This window comes from Alternaria burnsii (genome assembly GCF_013036055.1).
Source record: "Alternaria burnsii strain CBS107.38 chromosome Unknown 717, whole genome shotgun sequence".
NCBI classification, from domain to species: domain Eukaryota; kingdom Fungi; phylum Ascomycota; class Dothideomycetes; order Pleosporales; family Pleosporaceae; genus Alternaria; species Alternaria burnsii.
Genome location: NW_024066129.1, coordinates 185,820 through 205,854, shown reverse-complemented (window position 1 = coordinate 205,854; position 20,035 = coordinate 185,820). Strand labels below are relative to the sequence as shown.

The following is a 20,035-nucleotide window of genomic DNA, read 5'->3' as shown; positions in this document are numbered from 1 at the left end:
ACGTAGACGCTTTGAAACCAGCACGAGAGCCCAAAATTCACTATACCTAGGGAAGTATCGTACGATGCTCAGTTCCCACTCCCTGCAAGGTCACAAATACCACCTCAAGATCGCCAGCCAACCCCTTCGCCACAAGAGCTTCCGCTTCCCTGACATGGTCGAAGATACGTTTCCTCCCCCACAGGCCCTGAAATCGCTTCAGATACAGTTTGCGCAGTCCCGTTAGTCTTGTCAAACGTCCGAGGATCTGTACCAAACAATCCTTTCCATCAGGATAGTTCGCCCAGAGCGGCTCGACAACAAGTGTCGTAATCGCTTCCATCTGAGCCAGCTTGCGGGATTGAAAGAAGCGATCAATACTTCTAATGGATGGGAACTGGAATATGTTTTGCGAATACACAAGCGTAGCAGTTTCAGAGTATACTTGACGGCAGACGCGCGGCAGAGTGAACTTGCACCCTTGCGGCCAAGAGACGGAAACGCCGCTGGTGGTGTGGACTACGGTGGCCCACGTGCTGTATCCTCTGAAATCACCATAGACTATGTGCATACCGCCGAGAGCGTACTTGAATATCTCGGTCCGCAGTTCACCGGGAAGATGCAGAAGGGGAGTCTGCGAGTTGAACTCGACGCTTCGATTTGTATCAGACGTGTGTCGAGTTAAAGTATCATATAAAAAGTGGACTTACATGGAGACAAACTCATCGGGTATGTTTCGTAATGAGACTAGACCGCCACGAGTACGGTAGACACGCTTCTTTTGCCGTAAACGATTCGAAGTAGGGGAGCGTTCAAGACGTTTTCGCAGGGAGTAGCGGGCCGTAGAGCTGAGCTGGGTATCGCCGTCTGCAGATATCGAGTTGGCCATCGTGTCGGAAAAGTCGTGTGGTAGCCTGCGTTGACTGGATTGAGGTCGAGTCGAATGTGTAGAGTTCGATCGGAAAAGGGGGAATATATAGGGACAACAGGCGATGATCATATGTCCGCCGTTGATTCTTCGGTAATGCAGCTATATGAATTGAAGAAAGTGACCATGCACCCGCGTGATAGGCCGTGAAACTCGAAACAGTCGGTGCCTAGAGTTCATCACTGTCACACGTGCAAGTCAGCCCAACTCCAATTACAAGGACGAGCAATATAAATCTTGCAAGTCATTTTAGACCTATGATAGCCTATGTGAATATCGGCCGTTGTAAGTAGCTCCTCTGTAAGGGGTCATTGCCACAATATAGTTGACCAGATAGCAATCAAGGTATGGTTTGCTTCACAACCGTTACCGTCTAGCAAGAAACGTCTCGTTTCCCAAAGACTCTTGTCTTTCGATTGATCTTGTCAAACTTCAAGATATTTGACCGAAAGCTACTCATCTACCACTTCTCCCGCTGCTCTCAAAAGAAACTTGACAACCGTGTCAGGCTGTGAAAGATACGGACTGTGAGAAGCAGCGACCCGGTCAATCTCTACATCTGCTCCTGCTGCTTTCACGCCCTGTATCATTGCGTCTTGCGCACCAGCTGGCAACGCTCTATCCTCCTCGCAAACCATGTAAGCAACGGGGATCTCTCTCCAAGCTGCGGGCGATTTCATCTTTCCTTGTAAAGCCCCCAGCGCATGAGGTCGAAGTGCGGCAATCATCTCCTCTGCCTCTTCTCGTGGGACATCATGGTACAATCTATCGACCAAATCTGCCTGGAAGCTGACGTTTCCGTCCTGTGTGGAATAGTCAGTCATGCTATCAAGATTGTAATGAGAATCGTTTTTCTTACGGCGTCAACAACCCACTCGTTCGGCAAACCACCTATGATATCAACGAGACTTGTACCCTCGGAGGTGATGAACGAAGTTATATAGGTCAACTTGACAACTCCTCCAAGCAAGCCAGCACGCTGCCTCGCAATGGTTCCCAAACCATGAAGAGCGCTGGATACAGGGATACCAGAATAGCTATGAGCGTTTGTAACGACGTTCTTTCCAGCGTCTAGCTCTTTCAAGACTGCGCTTCTTATCACCGCGATATCCTCATCGAGATCTGTTGTCGGCGGCACCCTCCCTACGCTTGGTAACTGAATTGCAACACATTGATAGCCCAGGTGCTCAAGTCTGCCAACGACCTTGTCGAAAAAGTTGGTTGAATGCCATGCTCCGGGGAAGAACAAAAAGACCGGCTTCGTCATGCTGAATCACGTCGAATGAAGAGGGTGGCTTACAGCTTCTTTTCTTATCACCCTGGAAAATAGGGTGTTCTAACAATGCAAAGTCGAGCAAAGACTGTTTACCTAAATATAGTCTCGGACACAAGCGGCGTTCTCTCTGTCGAGATCCGATGCCGAGGAAAGATCACCATGTTGCGTAATCACACAACTTCGGACCGAGAAGCTAGTCATGTCAAGATTCGATAATAAGACTCTGGCGAATCTAAAAGGAAACGTACAGCGCCCACTCATGAACGCTGTGTGATTAGATGATGTTTTGGTACGTTACATGTCTAAGAACAACATGGAACATGTCTTGTAGTAGTAGGCTCGGTAAACAAGGGAAAGACTGCTGAGTTGGCGAATCGAAACGTTCTGCATACGTGTTATGCAGGAACCTACTGCATGTGCGTACTATGAGGTGTGCCCATGACTACAGACTTGAGACGCGTGGTTCGAGTTTGGTCAGAAATGTCTAGCTTAGCAAGGTTAAGCCTTTGACTTGGCGAATAAGCCTTCCCTTTACGGAACACATTCTTTCTCTACACAAATTATGGAAGAAAAAGCCGCCGTCGCAGGGCAAATTAGAACATACCCGAAAGCACCTCGACAAGTCACAAGGAGACCTAGTGTGTAATGTCATGTTATTGTGTCATGCAGGAATATCAATGAACTGTCGTAACCGCTCGTTGTGTCTAGTCTACCCTCTATCCGCCTCTGTGCTACTAACAGAACAGGGACGTCATACCCCCCCATCTTCAAGACCCTTCCATCACTAAACATTGTAAGCCCGTTCCAAAACATCGGCAGCCAATCACACAAACAATCCCACCTCATTCACGGCACACAAATCCGCAGACTGCCGGAGATGCTCAATACACGTTGAGAGAATTCTTTCTTGTTGCTAATACATGCCGTTCATATCAAAGTTTGGTCCATTCCCAATTCTACGTGGTTTCCGATCATCATCCACCACCCCTACCTCTCTTACTCATCAATCTCGCTCTAATCACAGACACTCACTCACACACACACACTCTCTCTCTGTCCCCCTCTACATCTCTCACTTCACAACCCTCTACTACTTACTCAATCTTCATCTTCTCAAACTGTCCAATACTAGCCTCCCAATTCCTCGCTTCCAACTCCGCCGTCCTCAACTTCTCCCTCTCCTGCTCTTTAACAGCATCACTAACTTTGCTTTCCCACTCATCATCCATAATCTTCTTCTGGCGCGCAATCGTCTCATTAGCCTTGTTCAGCCGGTCTGCCGCCTTGGAAATCTCTTTATCGAGCTCAATGCGACCCTTAACGTCGAGGTACGCCGTCGCAGACGTGCCAATGGTGTAGACGGCGCAGCCAGACGGTGCCGTATCCGTGGGCGACAGGATCGTAATGTCGGCCACAGTCTTTCCGGCAAGCGAGCGGATGGAAGGGAGGGAGGTCGGGGTTGTGAGGGTGGCGTGGGTGGCTTGGGTGAGGGATTGGATATAGGTGGCTGCGCCTTCTTTGATGGCGTATTCAGCCGTCAGCGAACGCAGACCCTTTGCGCTGTCGACAAGGAGCTCGTATTCTGCGTTTGCGGTCGCGTCTTCAAAGTCTGGTGTGTACTGAGGGAAGGGTGCAATAGTGATTGAGGGCGTCTTGTCGCCTTGTCGGCGAGGGAGACGCTGCCAGAGCTCCTCTGTCAGGAAGGGCATGAAGGGGTGGATCATGTTGAGACCCCCCTCGATGGCGGTGTAGAGTGTCTGTTTCGCGCTTTCCTTCTGCTCTTCGCTACCTTCGTCGAAGATGGCTTTGCTGTTCTCAATGTACGTGTCGCACAGGTACTCGTAGAAGTACTTGTAGGCGGTCTGGGTGGCAAGACTGAACTCGCGTGCCTCCAGATGATCGTTGATCTTCTTGGCGGCAACATTGAGCTGATGCAAGATGTATCGCTCAGGTAGTGACTCTGAACCTCCCTTCGTGACCTTCTCCCGAGGGGTGAAGTCTTCTCCCAGACGTCCAATGACGTACTTCGTGGCCTGATAGATCTTGTTGCAGAACCTGCGGTATCCGTGGATAACCTAGATCAATGAGTCAGCATACATTCCTGAGGGCAGAATATTGGAAATTACTTACGTTCACGTCAAAGGAAATATCTCCTCCTCCGGTGGTGTATCCAACAAGGGCCATGCGCAACGCATCAGCGCCGCATTCAGGAATACCCTGGGGGAAGGCAGTTTTTTGATACTTCTCCGCCTTGGTCAACTCCTTGGGGTCAAGGTTGCCCGCACGAAGCTGGTCGTGCAGCTTTTGCAATGTGATACCATCCATGATGTCGACAGGGTCTACAACGTTACCCAGCGACTTGGACATCTTTCTGCCCTCGGAGTCACGAATGAGCGAATGACAGTATACCTCCTTGAACGGAACCTTTCCGGTAAGGTAAAGCGACAGGAAGATCATTCTGGCAACCCAGAAGAAGAGAATATCCCATCCAGTCTCTAGAACAGATGTGGGGAAGAGCTTGTCCAAGTCGGCTGTCTGGTTGGGCCAGCCCAGGGTGGAGAACGGCCACAGACCAGAGGAGAACCATGTATCGAGGACATCCTCGTCCCGCGACAGCGTAAACTTCTTGCCAGGGAACTTCTTCTCCGCCTTCGCTCGTGCCTCCTCTTCTGTCCGGCCAGTGATCCAGCGTTCATCTTCCGTTCGGTCACCTGCCTCGCCTTCGATTTCAACGAAATAAGCGGGGATTTGGTGACCCCACCATAGCTGTCGTGACAAGCACCAGTCTTGGATGTTGTTCATCCAATGCATATAGACTTTTTCTGAGGTTGCGGGCCTGATCTTGATATCACCCTTCTCGACAGCCTCGATGGCGGGCTTGGCGAGACTGTCCATCTTCATCCACCATTGCGGCTTCATGATGGGCTCGATGACATCTCCAGACCTTGAACAGATCGGCACCTTCATGGGGTTGGGTTCCGTCTTGACAAAGAGTCCCTCCTTCTTTAGCGCATCGACGACAGTGTAGCGGACATCAAAACGCTTGCTTCCTTCGAACTGACCAGCGTTCTTGTTCATGGTTCCGTTATCGTTCAGGATGTTGATGAACTCGAGACCATGCTTCTTTCCCAGGTTGAAATCGTTGGGGTCGTGCGCTGGTGTGAGTTTCACAGCACCAGTACCAAACTCGGGGTCAACATATTCGTCGGCGACAATGGGCATGAGGCGGTCGATAAAGGGATGGCGAGCCTTCTTGCCGACGAGATCCTTGTAACGGTCATCCTTGGGGTGGACAGCGATACCAGAGTCACCCAACATGGTTTCGGGACGGGTGGTAGCAATCTCGATGAATTGGTCGGTGCCTTCGATGGCATACTACAGAATATCAGCAGATGCATCTTGGTTTGTACAGTTTGTCATACCTTGAAGTGTGTGAGGACACCAAACTCTACCATTCTCTCATACCCAGGCACGGACAACTTGGTAGGACCCGCTAGATCTTTGTTGTCGACCTCGAGTGTACTAAGCGCCGTGTTGAGAGCCGTGCACCAGTTGACCAACCTGTTACTACGGTAAATCAGACCATCTTCATGCAGACGGACGAAGGTCTCGGTAACAGCCTTGGAGCAGTTCTCGTCCATGGTAAAAGCCTCGCGCGACCAATCGAACGAACCACCCATTCTCCGCAGTGTGTTTGTGAGGTGCTGATGGTACTCTTCTTTCCATTCCATGGTCCTCTCAAGGAACTTTTGACGACCAAGGTCGTATCGCGTCTTGTTTTCCCGTCGCTTGAGCATCTTCTCTACAACGGACTGTGTAGCGATACCTGCGTGATCGCAACCAGGCAGGTACAGAGTAGTGTAGCCTCTCATCCTATGCCACCTGATGAGAACATCCTGTAAACTCGTAGCGAGAGCATGTCCACAGTGCAGCTTTCCAGTAACGTTAGGCGGCGGGATGGGAATGACAAAGTGGCCCGGACCCTTGTTCTCACCGTTCTCGGTGAACTGAGGCTTGAAGAAGCCCTGAGAGTCCCACCATGCATCCCACGCCGACTCGACGACCTTGGGAATGTATGCCTTTGTGTATGGGTCGTCCAGGGGCTTCAGCCTCTTCTTCTCGCCCTTTGGGGTTTCCTCGACGTACGCGGGTAGTTGTTCCTCCTCCTTGCCCTTCTTCTTCTTTTCCTTGGCTGGAGCGGCGGCGCCGTCTTTGGCGGCACCGGCGGCTGCTGCCTTCTTTGCCTTGAATTTTGCATCCTTCTCAGCCTTCTTGCGCTCCTTCTCCAGCTCCTTGGCCGACTTCTCCTTCTTCTCTACGCCCTTTTCGTTCTCACGGCCGGGGGCATGTTGGCCGGTAGCGTCGTGTTCAGCAGCACCCAGGATGTCCTTCTTGACGTCTGCGCCGAGCTCGGGTGGTGGCGCAGTGTTGGGCGCCGTCTTCTCGCCGGTCGAGTTGTGCGAGGACGCGTTGAGCGCCATGGTTGCGGTCGAGTAGGGGCGCTCGGCGTGAAGCGGGGTGTAGGTTCGCGATAGAGTGCGGATTGGGGACCTCAATTGCAACTGGCGCCTTGTGAGATGTCGGTACTCGAGGTTTCGTCTGCAGGCGGCGCGCAGTGTAGTGGGCGCGGTGCGGGGCAACATTAACAAAAAAGTGCCTGGGTGTGAGTCGTCCAAGTCCGGGCCTGCGTCACCCCACATCGAGAAGCTCGGACGGACCCCGCCTACGACGAACCATGGAGCGATGCTAGGCATTTCACTCAAAGGCACTCTCCGAAATCAGGTCGGTAGTGTCCGATGTCAAAAACAGAACATTCATTTACTACGCTCGACTTGAGTCACTTGGAGTAGATTGAGCATCCGAAAACACCTCAATATGCATCCAGACTCCCATAGACCGTTACTTGCGTTTCTCCTTTCGCTTATACAAGAATGATACCTAGCACCCTGCCCTGTACACCTTATCGCTCCGTGATTCATGCCCAGTGTTTGTTTGTACGCCGGTACCCCAGCTGCGTCTCAATGAATATATGGGGAAGCAAGACCGCGTGTTTCGTTCGCTGCAACTTTTATGCCATTACATAAAGTCTAATTAACGTAAGTTGGGTATCTCAATCATGCCGCGGCGCTATTTTGCTGCGCAGCCTGTCGGACAGGAGCAAAGTAAGGATGTTGCATAGCTTCTTGGGCAGTCAGTCGGTCCTACCATATGTCAGTCATCTATATTACATGTCCGTGTAGGCTATAACAAACCTGATGGTCGTATCGTAGCAGCTTGTCGAGGAAGTCAATCGCGTCATTACTGACAAAGCGCTGGTTCTCGGCATTGATGAACGAGTGCCACGGCTTCTTGGGATACCGGCTGAGTATGTCGTCATACTGGGCATCTAGTTCAATGTCGTACTTGTCGAGATAGTCGAACAAGTCCTCGGTTCCAAGAACCTTGGCAATCTTGACAAGCTGGTCTGAGTTGCTGTTGCCTAAAGTTGGGTTGTAACAAGTCAGCCTGTGCCTCACATGCAGCCTAGGTATCGTGGTTGTTTACCGTGGAAGAAAGGTTCGCGCCTAAAGATCATCGAGGCGAACATGGCACCTAGTGACCACATGTCGAGCGAGTAGTCGTACTCTTGAAAGTCGACTAGTAGCTCAGGACCCTTGAAGTAACGTGACGCGACGCGGACGTTGTATTCGGTTCCTGCGTGGTAGAATTCCGCTAGACCCCAGTCGATTAGGCGCAACTAGTACGTGTTAGCCATGTTCCTCCACTTTGAAACCGGTGCACGCCCACCTTCCGCTTCTCATGGTCGATCATAACGTTGTGAGGCTTGACATCACGGTGCATGATGCCTTTGCTGTGGCAGTAGTCGAGGGCCTTGAGCAATTCAAAAATGTAGTATCGCACGTCATAGTCCTGGAACTTGGGGTACAGACTCCGAAAGTCGGTATTGTTGACATATTCAAAAATCAGCGAAGGCGTTTTGCTCTGTTTGGCGGTCGTTAGCGTTTCTTCATAAGCAAACGGCAGCGGTTGGGCCTCAGTACCCAGTCGCCAATCCAGTCGGAGCCGTCACTAACCTGGTTGTCGCGCACCACGTCCAGCAGCGAGACGATGTTGGGGCCACCCGACAGATTTTGCAGGATCTTGATCTCACGCTTTATCTTCTTCTTCTTGACGGGTTTGAGGACTTTGATGACGCATTTCTGATAGTTGACGACGTTAATGCCCTCAAAGACTTCCGAGTACTTTCCGCGGCCAATCTTGCGGACGACCTCGTAGTTCTCGAGCACGCCCCAGGAGATGTTGACAGAGTCGTAGTCCCAGTATGACCGGGGCATGTTCGCATTGACATCTGCATAGACGCGAGCAAGGCTCGTAGCCCCGCTCGAGTTGTTCAGCGCCATCCTGGCAACAAGCGTATTGTCTGGGAGTGAGGTGTTGCCCGTGTGGTCGACACGCGCAAGGGATGGTGTCGAGGGACCGTATAGTGGGGTGAAGAGGCGGAGGACGTCGGGGCTTTGTGAGACCAGGCCAAGGCCAGCGAGCGCAGCGAATAAAGCGAGCGCAACTGTTGCGTACCGAGGGAGGCGCGCTAAAAGGCCGTCACGACAGTCGCGATGGGCCTCCTGTGTGGGCGGGGGTGCCTTGGGGTCGGCGGTGGTGAGCTCTGGCTGCTCGTGTTGATGGTGGTGGTGGTGGATGGCTTGTGGGCGTTAGACTAGTAGTAGACAAGGGCCAAGCTTTTCCCAGCACGCGGGCCCAGCTGCTGAATGACGATCCATCTCACTTACAATTATCATTTGGCTTTCGCTGTCGCACTTGTCCTCCGCCCTCTGCACCAGCCATTGCAGCCATGTTCCACGATCTAAATATCCCCTGGACCGATGCGACGCGTGAGCTGCAGCGAACAGTAGCTTTTCTCGACGAATGTGAGCTTTTAGTACAGGTTGAATGCGCCAGTAGTAGGCTGACGCGGTGCAGTAGGATACGACGTCGTTGCACTCACACACACTTATTCGGGGAAACTACCCTCTGATATTGTAGGTAAAAGGAAGCGGCGACTCTCCCTCTGCCCACCCCTACTCACCGAATACTATATCGCTTTCACCTAAGTCTGTTCGCCCGCTAACGCTTCTCAACCAGAGTTCACCCGTACCTGCCACCCTTCCTTTCCCCGTGCCCCCCCGCATGCGTATCCTCCGCCGCTGCAACATCTTCCTCACAGACTCTGCCTCCAACTTCCGCATACCCCAGCTGCAACAACACTACGACCTCGTCGCCGCGCGTCCAACCGACGACCGCACCCTCCAGCAAGCATGTATGAGCCTCGACGTAGACATCATCTCCCTAGACCTGACTCGCCGCTTCGAATCACACTTCAAGTTCCCCACGCTGGGCATGGCTATATCTCGGGGCATTAAGATTGAAATCTGCTACAGCCAAGGCATCATGTCCAACGATCCTGGTGCAAAGCGAAATCTGATTAGCAATGCCACGCAGCTCATACGTGTGACCCGTGGCCGGGGCTTGATATTTAGTTCGGAAGCGAAGAGCGTGCTGGGCATACGTGCACCGAGCGATGTTATCAACTTGGCTTCTGTGTGGGGACTTGGTACCGAGAGGGGCAAAGACGGTCTTACCAAGGAAGCGAGGAGCGTGGTCGAGTTTGCGCGACTGAAGCGCCAGAGCTTCAAGGGCATAGTAGACATTGTCTATGGTGGAGAGAAGCCGGTGGAAACATTTGCGCATGGTGCCAAGGACAAGCAAGGTCAGAAGGGGAAAGCGAACAAAAACCAAAATGGCAAGCGGCCAGGTGGAAGTCTCGAAGAAACCCCACTCCACGAGACCAAGGCAGACAAGCCCGTCTCGAAGCGCCAGCAGGCCAAGAACAAGAAGGCGAAGATACAAGTGGGTGGAGAAGAAAAACAGCCGTAACGAAGGCGTGACATGTACACTCACCGCAGACACCAGATGATACCCCATAGACAAAAGCAGCAGTAATGCGCGACAAGGATCGCATGCACACTTTTTTGTATTCTCCCCCAATATTACTACCTCGCAGGAGCACTCAATGCTCAACTGCCACTACCGAACAGATATATACCACAGAAACAGACCCAACACGCGCACAAATCCACACAAGAAAAGATCTCTGTTTTGCCAATTGTGCAAACATCTACCACCACCCCCTCTTGACTTCCGTCGGCTTGACCAACCTCCTCCCCAAGTTCACCGTGACCCGACTCTGCAACGCAACCGTACTGATATCAAAGGGCAAGGGTTGTGCCGAACTGTCCCCAACAGCAGTAGGTGCAGGCGCGTTGGCCGCAACTTGGCTTTGAGCAACTGCACTCGTCGTGGCCTGTGGTGTGGACGAGGAAGACGTAGCAGAAGATGCAGGTGCAAGTGATACTTCGACAGAAGGCGAGATGGAACTAGACGCAGATGTCACAGCAGTAGTGGACCCAGAAGCGGCCGAGGTAGAGACAGAAGCATCTCCACTAGCTACCATGGTAACCCCCGCTCCAGCCGCACTCGTCGTAGTCCCAGCCATGAGACCAGGGCGGGTCAGTGTAGCCGAGTCGATAGATGCGGTACTGCTCGAGCTCGTGGAAGCAGCTTGTTGAGCACCGGGTGGCGCTTCGCCTCCGGCTACCACTGTCACCGCACTACCGACTACGGTTTGCATTGTGCTCGCACTTCCCGATGGCGCGCTGCTCATGGAGCCTAGTTGGAAGGGCTGGGCTTGCGGTGCGGACATGGGGAAGGAACCGGCAGGACACATGCAAGCGCAATTGCATTGAGAAGCTGCCGTAGCTGCCGCGGCGCCACCGGTTCCTGCGACGACAGTGACGGCTGCAGCCGCGCCTGTGGTAGTCGATGCGGCTGCGATGCCGGTAGGCTTGAGAGAAGCTGTGTTCATTGAGGCTGTGACTGAAGAGGAAGATGCTGCTGCGTTGGCGGTTCCATTGGTTCCATCTCCTGCGACAACGGTGACGGCAGCCGCTGCGGACCCAGCAGACGATGAAGAAGATGCGGCCGCATTGGCAGTTCCGTTGGTTCCGTCGCCAGCAACGACTGTGACAGCTGCCGCAGCACCAGCACCACTAGAAGAAGCGCTCGTCGAGGCATTATTGGCGCCAGCAGTGCCGTTACTACCACTCCCACCCGCCTGAACAGTAACTGCCATGCCCACCATGGTCGTGGTCGTTGCAGCCAGACCTCCAGGCGTGAGCGTAGCCGAGTCAATTGCTGTTGCACTGGCAGCGGTCGAGTTTGAGGCACCTTTTGCACCGGCTGTGAGCTCTCCTCCTGCAGAGACAGTGACAGCAGTAGCAGGGGGTGCGGCAGCCAGGGCCTTGGAAAAGATTAATGATGGATCAGATCGAGTCCAGATTATCAACTTACTGTAGAGTTTTTGCCTGTGGCTAGAGTAGCAGTCGCCATAGACTCAGCAGCGGGCATAGCAGCCTCCATACTACTCTTGCTGTTTGAAGATCCAGCGGCCATAGGAGAATTTGTCCAAGGGATTGGGGTTACAGCTGGGAGAGCTGATTTTCCTGCGGGAAAGACTGTTTTTGCTGGTTTGGACGCAGAGGAAGATCCCGCTGCTGACTCTCCAGCAGGTGGTGACGGTGCAGCTGGGCTTTCCCCAGTCGCCACTGGTGATGCGGATGTTGCTTCTGCTGTTGCGGATGCTTCACCTGCAGCGGCTGGTGTGGGAGCAGCTGCTTGCTGAGATGCGGCCTCTACTAGCGCCGTTGCGAGCTTCTGCCCATTGGCTTCTGTGATGACGGTTGAGATGACCTGGATAGGTTGAGCGTTACTGCCGTTCTGTTGTGCTTCAGCTTGGGTTGGTGATGGTAGCTGGCCCTGTCCATTGGGCGCGAGTTGGTTTGCTAAGTCCCCAGCAATGTCGTTGACGGTGCTCTCTCCTGCTGCGGGCTTCGGAGCTAGTTGATTTGCAAGATCACCTGCGACATTGCTCGAGTTGATGTCACTTCCTATCTTTTGGGTACCCCCTTGTGACGGCACCTGTTCAGGGTTCTGACGCTGACTTTGGCCCTGCCCTTGTGGTATACTGGTCTGATTCGTCGATGCGCCCGGCTTTTGCCCATCGAGCCCGCTAAGGATGCTGTCGATGCTAGTTGAACCTCCGCCAGCAATCTGATTTGCAAGGTCACCTCCCACGTCGCTCGTGCTGATGTCTGCGCTGCTGCTCCTTTGGCCTTGTCCTTGCGCGATTCCGATTAGCAAGGCGTTTGCGTCTAGTCCGTTCTGTGCGATCCTGGCGGCGATGTTCCCGTTGTGCAGTGCATTTGCTTTTTCGGTGACAGGTACGTTGAGTGCTTCTACTGGATTTCCTTGCGACCGCTCGGCCCCTGATATCAAGTCCTCAATCCTTCTCCCGACGGTTTCGGGCCGTACATTGGTGTTGTGGAGATCAATCGTTGCTTGGGTGATGGTCTATCAACGATCAGTACATGCGATTTCTTCAAGCATGCAACATACGTACCGCGCTTATCAGGAGCAGGGCTCGCACCCAGGATGCCTGAGCTCTTGTCATGATGAGTTTTCGGAAACGTAGATATTCGAGTACAATGGAAAAGAAAATTAGTAATTAATACATCAACAGTCCAGCTGGAAAAGAATCGAAGACGATGTCACAGACATGCAGAACCGCTCAGCACCTGCACAGCAGAAAGACCGAGGAGAGTTGAAGATAGGATGGAAACGTGTCGACACACAATGGAAACAGATGGTTCGGATCCAAACGAGCGTAATCTTCCGGATAGTGCAAGAGCGAGCCAAAACCGTTCAAAGGTTCATGACTGAGGCGCAAACTATCCTACTTAAACGGGTGCGACATGTCAGCCCCGCTCGCCATGTTTCTAACAATGTGGTGCTGGTTTCGAGCTTCCGCGGCTGCTCGAACAATGGTCAAGTGTGTCTCAAAGGTCGAACCAAGGGTCCAGCGCACAGTAGCGCTGCCGGTAATGTCATTGTCGGGTCAACCTAGTCATCAAGGTTTCTCACAGGATGGTGGCGTACGATCCATGATCGACAGGCCCGCGATAGGCAGTTTTGGTGGTGGTTAAGCTTCACGATCGTCTGGCCAGCTGCCACGGTGGTAAGGTCTGACACGCGATGTGCTCGAGGCGATGGAGTTTCAAACCAGGGACGTTTCAGGCAATGGCATGCCGTTTCTGTCTCTCCGCTCGTGCATGCATGGTATCTATCTTCGACCACTGATTTAATTTCCGCCCAGGTACCGTATAGCATTCCATTCCCGCTCATCGCGAAGCGTGGATGTTGGTGTTCTGTTGTGAGAGCTGTGCGCAAGGCTGGTGATCGCGGTCGAGAGTCGTGCCTAGTCATCGTGGCTTGGCGAGCGATGACGTGCGTCATCACCCTTGTGCCTGACGCTTCACAGCCCCTAGGGCCAACTTCTATCGCGAAATATACGATTTTGGCTCGTCGGGGTCGGCCAAATCTTGCCAGCGCACAGTGGAAAGCCCGGCTTCCGTACGTAGCGAGCAGCTGTAAGACTCGAGCGTTTTGTATATGTAGCCGTGATCCTGCTCGAACGTGCGCCTACACAACGCCAGCATCGTCCAGCGGCCAACATGGGAGCCGTACACGTCCTTGACGACTATTATCTCGCCATCACATTCCTCATCACTGTTGCTTACCAGCTTTTCTTCTTTGCCATCGCCTTCTGGTTCAAGTTCGACAAGGTCACCGACTTTGCCGGCGGTACCAACTTCATTCTTCTTGCTATCCTCACGCTTTCGTTTAGCGACAACCGCGGCGATGCGCGCAACATTGTAGCGTCGCTTTTTATCATGCTATGGGCTGCAAGACTCAGCGGTTTCCTTTTGTTCAGGATCTTGAAGAGTGGAAAAGATGATCGCTTTGACGACAAGAGGGACAAATTCTGGTCTTTTCTCGGATTCTGGGTATTGTGAGTTGCTCTTGACGTCATCCAAGTGTGATTGCTGATGATTGTAGTCAAATGTTCTGGGTTTGGACAGTGTCACTACCAGTCACCATCCTGAACTCGCCCAAGGTCACTCGATTCAATCAGCCGGAGTTTGGAACGGGTCGAGACATCGCGGGCATCATCCTCTGGTCTATCGGTTTCATTATGGAGAGCGTCTCAGATGTTCAAAAGTACAGATTCCGTACTGCTCATGGTAGCGACGGTGCGGTCTGCAATGTGGGATTCTTTGCTTGGACTCGACATCCCAATTACTTTGGAGAAATCATCATACAATTCGGCAAGTATTGTTCATCCATGTTTTGATGTCAAGGCTAATTGTTACAGGCATCTTCATGATTGCTGTATCTCCCGCAGCATACAACTACGTTTCGGGCGGCGCGTATGACGCGCTGTACGCGTCTATCCTTGGACCCTTCTTTTTGACTTTACTGCTCATGTTTGTGTCTGGCCTGACATTGCAAGAACGTCCCGGTGCAAAGAAGAGGTATGAGAAAGGCACTCAATGGCCCGAGTATGAGCGATACCTCCACCGAACGAGCATTCTTATCCCTTTTCCGCCCCAAATATACGCCAGGTTGCCGGTCATTCTTAAGAGAACTATCTTCCTGGAGTTTCCAATCTACGTCTTCGACCCTGCGAAGCATGCGGATCAAGGTAAGGTACAAGCTAGATCCGCGGAGGAGGGACAGAGCAGGCCAAGTGACGAAGAAGGCTTGAGATCTTGAAATATCACGACCTGCCCATCGAATGTCCGATGTGATGATACCCATTTCTCGGCAATTAATTCTCGTGTAGTCACGACTTAGTTAGGGTGCTTTCGTTAGCGCATAATCGTAATTCAGCTTTGTAAACATACCCTCAAACGACATGTGTGCCAAGACGAGACATGCTTTTGCTTGTATAAGCCTCACGCATGACGTTCAATATTGTACAATCGTTACAAATGAGTGGGTGCGAGCCGCCGGCCTTTTCATGATCCGTGTTATCGTGATGCGTTTATCAATACCTATCCAATCAAGGTTCAGTATTCTAGCTTTGTTCACTGCGAAAAAGCCATCGTGCTCAGGTATATGGGCTTGATGGTTGCCATTTTGATCTTCATATCAAGACAAAGTACAGCACTGAGTTTACGCGTTGGGGCGATTTGATGAGCCCTGCGTGTTCCTACTCACTGCCCCTGCGTTAGGGGTGGCAACAGCTCAAGGGCGACACAACCAGCAATCTTCGTGCGTCCCATTCCTCGCCAAAGCTTCCACAGTCCTCGCATCTGAGCCGTGTCCTTGTCGGCGATGACATGTAAGAGCGCAATCATCAAGTCGAGTAGTGGGATGCTCTCGCTTAGTCAGTGGCTGGGCGAATCAATTCACCCGGCCTTATCGCGCGAACATCGGAGATCACCTCACGCCATCGCATAAACCACACCCACGGGACGGTGAGGGTAGTCAAAACCATCAAAATTTATACCTCATGCTCGCATCTTTCCTTGGCTTGTCGTATTAGTTGGACGACTAGCAGCCATGAGCATGCTGGCGCGTGTTATCGACTCGGAGGCTACTTCCACCCCGCGTCGCCAATGGATTGAGCACCTTGAGATGAGATTGCGTCATTGCGTCGCTCCAAGATGACCTGTTTGCAGGACTGAAAGAGCAAATATAAGAGGCTGAAACCGCGCTTCGCCCTGCTGTTCGACTATCCTAGCAATTCCTACATCCTTGACAACAACTCTTTTGGTTCTTCAAGAAGATAACATTTGTTTTTCCAACAACTGCGACATCGTACCACAGTAAAATGACTACGACACCAATTCACTCGACAGGCCGCGGAGGTGCGCTTTCTCTGGAAAGAGGGTCTCCGATACACGCAAGACAAGAAGCTGATCGCCGCTGTAGGTGCCGGCAACATTGGCCCTGACATCACCGTCTACACTGACGGAGGCCTCGTTCGCGAAGGCGTCCAAGGCGAGTCTCTCGATGGCGATTTCTCCACTGGCCGTGGGGGAGCTGGCAACATTGGAAAGTCGCCTCGCGTTGGGCCGCAGTCTGACGAAGGCCGTCGGTCGGTAGACATGGTCCCCGAGATCAACCAGCGCAACGCACAGGACGAGTTCCACACTGGCGTACGTCATGGCATGTCAGGAATGCAAGTTACAACTAACATGATTGCAGCGAGGTGGCGCCGGAAACGTCTATAAGGAGAAGCACGGCGGCCACAGCTCCTCACCCGACCGCAAGGGTTTGGGCGAGAAGGTCAAAGAAGTGCTCCATTTGGACAAGAAGAAGGAACATGAGCCTTCTCCTCTAGCCCAGAACACGACTACAAACTAGATATGATACCCGAGTCGAGCGACTCTGATAGAGGAATGGTAGTGGCACGAGCGTTGGATATTGATGATACCTCAGGCTGTGGTCTCTCACCAAGAGACAGCCTTGCTCTTGATTCCGTTATTAATAAACACATGCACTCTTTCGGATACATGCGCGACTCGGTTGAATCTAGTGAGATGGGTGTTTGTACCGTGCCTAACTACGACGGTGGGGTGACGCCTAGCGCGGACCACGTGGGGTAGTCGCGAAACCAGGTCGCGTCATCTGGCTTGTGAAAATCGGCCAAACTTGACAAACTGGTCACAACACTGCGCAGCATCACAATGGCCTCCAACGAACCCGACGCCGAAGCTCTCATACACTCTGATGATCCAAGCCACCCCGCGAACCACATTTGCACGCTCTGCGCAAAGTTCTACAACTTGGGCTGGGTACGATGACCTCGAAGCGTTGGGCGACGCCAACCAAGACACGATTGAGTCACGGCTAACACGCGGGTTCCCGCCAGGTGACAGGCACTGGCGGAGGAACGAGCATACGCCATGAAGACAAGATCTACATTGCGCCCAGTGGCGTGCAGAAAGAGCTCATGAAGCCCACCGACATGTTCGTCATGGACTTCAACAGCAAAGAATACTTGAGAAGACCACAGGTACACGTGACGGAACCAGGTCGGCCGCAGGGTGGCTGATGTCGTGTTAGGTCCTCAAACCATCAGCGTGTACCCCCCTCTTCATGGCTGCCTTTGAACGCGGCGCCGGCTGCTGCATCCACACCCACTCGCAATGGGCCGTCCTCGTCACCCTCCTCGTCGAGCGCGACTTTGGAAAAGACGCATGCTTTGAGATTGAGGAGATTGAACAGATCAAGGGCATACCAAAAGGCCGGGGGAAGCAGGGCAACCTGGGCTACTACGATCGTCTGCGCATACCCATCATCGAGAACACGGCGCATGAAGAGGATCTGAGGGAGAGTTTAGAGGAGGCCATGGAGAAGTATCCGGATTCGTATGCGATTCTTGTGAGGAGACATGGGATTTATGTGTGGGGGGACAATGTGCACAAGGCCAAGACGCAGTGCGAGAGTATCGATTATATCCTGCAGCTGGCGGTGGAGATGAAGAAGCTGGGTCTGCCTTGGACCAAGGGTTAGGTGGAGAGTAGATGTGTGGAGTTCAAGGACTCGTAAGTACAAAAAGCACCTAGTATATCATTTTTGTCTAAAAACTATAATTCTTGAGAGAAGACCTATGAACGCGTTTTGTGCAGTTGACCATAACAGACACTAAGGCTATATCATAGGTTGAAAATGATACGTACAGTGGTGGTAGGAAGCCTCCATGTTATCATCGTTGACTCACTTTCCTAGTAGTGCTAAGGGATACGCAGATCGTATTGCAGTTGTTTGATTAACAAAAGATATAAAACCTGTGCATAAGATCAGCCAGCTCACTTAAACCCACCTACTCCCTTTCCAGCCCCTTATACAAAAGCCCTTCCACACCACCAACAAAATCCATCCAAGCCTGCTCGCAAAAAGGATAGTAGTTCCCCCAAACAGCCACTACAATTTCCTTCTCTCTATCGATCCAAAACTCAACATTCGTCGCACCATACCAATACACACTCCCCTCGCTTCTCCCCTTGTCTCCGTTAGCAAGTTCCCTATCCGCCCCCTGTACACCACAACCCAAACCAAAGCTACCGTGCGGATCAAGAAGCGGTGCAGAAAGATCCACAGGGACAATAATAGGAGCCGCAGCCGAGTCTAGTAAACAGCGAGAGTCGTTGCGAAGAGCTTCAGGCAATTGCGGACGACAAATTTCCATGGCGCTTTCTGAGGAGAGTATGCGCCGGCCACTCACAGGATCCACACCGGCGTTCCGCGGTAGGAGGACAGTAACAAGGTGCGCATAATCCTCCACGCTAGCAATTAATCCCGTTCCCAAGCAACCGACATGGTGATTGCCCTTACCGGGGAATGCGTCACCTCTTCTCACTATCTCAGGCTTGGGGGGATCGATACTGACAAAACCTTCACCACTCCGCAGCTTCCTAGGCCAGAACTTGCCGGTGTTGTGCGGCGACGATACGACGTCGCCGCCGTACTGTGGCTCGAAACCGATTTCCTTTAGACCAAGTGGATCGAAAATGTTGTCTTGGAGGTACGAGGCAAGGGATTGCTTGGTGATGCGCTCGATGAGGACGGCGATCCAGTCCAGGCCCTGACCGTAGTTTGTATGCGTGCCTGGCTGCCAGAGTAGAGGGCTCGCGAGGAGTACCGCATAAGGGTCTGATGCTTCGTTTGTTGTTTCCCAGACACCTTCGCCGAGGTCCTGTATATACTCTAACAACAGCTTGTTGAAGTAAGTATGGCCACCGCCGTAGGTGTGATTCATCAGCATCCTTGCTGTAATGTCGCCTCTTCTATCTTCTAGCTGCCATACTTTCTTTCCGGTTTCGGGATCGATGGTATATCCAGCCAAGACCTGTTTGGCGGCCAGTTCAGGCAGCCAAGTATCGATAGTGGCGGGATCGTCGAGAGTCGCGAGACCTTTCTCGACGAGCTGCATGTAAGCCATCGCCCCGACAATCTTTGTTAGAGATTGAACGATGACCATGGAGCTCGATGTAGGCCGTTTGTCCGGAGCATTGCCGTGGGAGAAGAGTACCTTATTCTGCGCATTTACAACATGGACGAGAGCAAACGGAAGGTCGGGCGCACCTGTGCCGCTGTCAATAGCAATATCAACATATGATTCTAAATACGACATAGCCTTCTGGCTGATGGTATGGGACGGCATAACTGCTGGTCGGTCTGCGGACAGAGTGAACAAGGTTTGAGGAGGGCACTGCAAAGCTATTTATATGCAGAGAGAGGGAAGACTGTCCTGCATAGATTATTATAGAATGTCGATGATAAATCGCCTGATGCTGTAGCAATCCGATCTCAAAGACATCCAAAAATCTGTCCAATAAGAGCCACTTCTCGACATTATAGCCCAATCTGTTTTGGGGTACGGAGTGACATGGAGGGATCGGTAGGTAAGACAATGTGGGGTAATTGATACCCAGCTGCTACTTCTGGCCTGCTGGAACCAGGATGGTAAGCGATAACTCAGCCTAATGCCATCTGTAATCGACATGTACCACATTCCGTCTTACTGATGCTGACTCTCCATGTAATCATATAGTAATCGGCATACTCGTATTTCTTGTTCTATCGTTAGCCTTGTGCAAGGCCTATATTGGAAAAGTAATGGCCCGAAGACAAGTGACCATTTTCTCGTTATATAAAATTCTCACGGTGCACAATCTGTGCAGGACCTTCAATACAATGTGCGTGTGAGAATAGAAAAGAAAGGAAGAATCGTATGAGTCGAGCGTGAGTACCCTGAAACATGGACAAATAGAACGACTTCCCGTCTTTTCTGAATAAATCGAAATGTTGTACATTAGCAGCTCAAATACTCGTAGAGCTACACACACTGTTCCGGCCCTTCCCTTTCTCATCGCTTCTGAATCCTG

At 52.1% G+C, this 20,035-nt stretch overlaps 7 protein-coding genes across 7 annotated transcripts; 2 read left to right on the top strand and 5 right to left on the bottom strand.

The window, feature by feature from the left end:
* Nucleotides 1–46: 46 nt before the first annotated feature.
* On the bottom strand, nucleotides 47–6,664 carry GT037_010632 (valyl-trna synthetase; the record flags this gene model as incomplete). Its single annotated transcript, XM_038935679.1, has 7 exons — nucleotides 47–632; nucleotides 690–893; nucleotides 1,364–1,710; nucleotides 1,767–1,944; nucleotides 3,282–4,258; nucleotides 4,314–5,558; nucleotides 5,606–6,664. 7 exons carry the CDS (start codon nucleotides 6,662–6,664, stop codon nucleotides 47–49), a joined length of 4,596 nt encoding a protein of 1,531 aa, XP_038781683.1.
* A 633-nt stretch (nucleotides 6,665–7,297) lies between these two features.
* GT037_010631 (casein kinase ii subunit alpha) lies at nucleotides 7,298–9,035 on the bottom strand (the record flags this gene model as incomplete). Its single annotated transcript, XM_038935678.1, has 6 exons — nucleotides 7,298–7,384; nucleotides 7,436–7,662; nucleotides 7,728–7,920; nucleotides 7,971–8,165; nucleotides 8,225–8,883; nucleotides 8,972–9,035. The coding sequence occupies 6 exons, from the start codon at nucleotides 9,033–9,035 to the stop codon at nucleotides 7,298–7,300; spliced, it is 1,425 nt and encodes a 474-aa protein (XP_038781682.1).
* Nucleotides 9,036–9,368: 333 nt separating this feature from the next.
* Nucleotides 9,369–10,115, top strand: GT037_010630 (ribonuclease p mrp 30 subunit; the record flags this gene model as incomplete). Its single annotated transcript, XM_038935677.1, has 1 exon — nucleotides 9,369–10,115. The coding sequence occupies one exon, from the start codon at nucleotides 9,369–9,371 to the stop codon at nucleotides 10,113–10,115; it is 747 nt and encodes a 248-aa protein (XP_038781681.1).
* A 241-nt stretch (nucleotides 10,116–10,356) lies between these two features.
* GT037_010629 (uncharacterized protein) lies at nucleotides 10,357–12,747 on the bottom strand (the record flags this gene model as incomplete). The annotated part of the gene is made up of 3 exons (XM_038935676.1): nucleotides 10,357–11,538; nucleotides 11,589–12,647; nucleotides 12,697–12,747. The coding sequence occupies 3 exons, from the start codon at nucleotides 12,745–12,747 to the stop codon at nucleotides 10,357–10,359; spliced, it is 2,292 nt and encodes a 763-aa protein (XP_038781680.1).
* A 449-nt stretch (nucleotides 12,748–13,196) lies between these two features.
* On the bottom strand, nucleotides 13,197–13,559 carry GT037_010628 (uncharacterized protein; the record flags this gene model as incomplete). Its single annotated transcript, XM_038935675.1, has 1 exon — nucleotides 13,197–13,559. One exon carries the CDS (start codon nucleotides 13,557–13,559, stop codon nucleotides 13,197–13,199), a length of 363 nt encoding a protein of 120 aa, XP_038781679.1.
* A 248-nt stretch (nucleotides 13,560–13,807) lies between these two features.
* GT037_010627 (duf-domain-containing protein) lies at nucleotides 13,808–17,660 on the top strand (the record flags this gene model as incomplete). Its single annotated transcript, XM_038935674.1, has 11 exons — nucleotides 13,808–14,145; nucleotides 14,193–14,386; nucleotides 14,509–14,843; nucleotides 15,371–15,480; nucleotides 15,969–16,009; nucleotides 16,074–16,300; nucleotides 16,350–16,416; nucleotides 16,509–16,560; nucleotides 16,825–16,939; nucleotides 17,017–17,160; nucleotides 17,211–17,660. 11 exons carry the CDS (start codon nucleotides 13,808–13,810, stop codon nucleotides 17,658–17,660), a joined length of 2,073 nt encoding a protein of 690 aa, XP_038781678.1.
* Nucleotides 17,661–17,970: 310 nt separating this feature from the next.
* On the bottom strand, nucleotides 17,971–19,311 carry GT037_010626 (uncharacterized protein; the record flags this gene model as incomplete). Its single annotated transcript, XM_038935673.1, has 1 exon — nucleotides 17,971–19,311. One exon carries the CDS (start codon nucleotides 19,309–19,311, stop codon nucleotides 17,971–17,973), a length of 1,341 nt encoding a protein of 446 aa, XP_038781677.1.
* Between the last annotated feature and the right edge of the window lie 724 nt (nucleotides 19,312–20,035).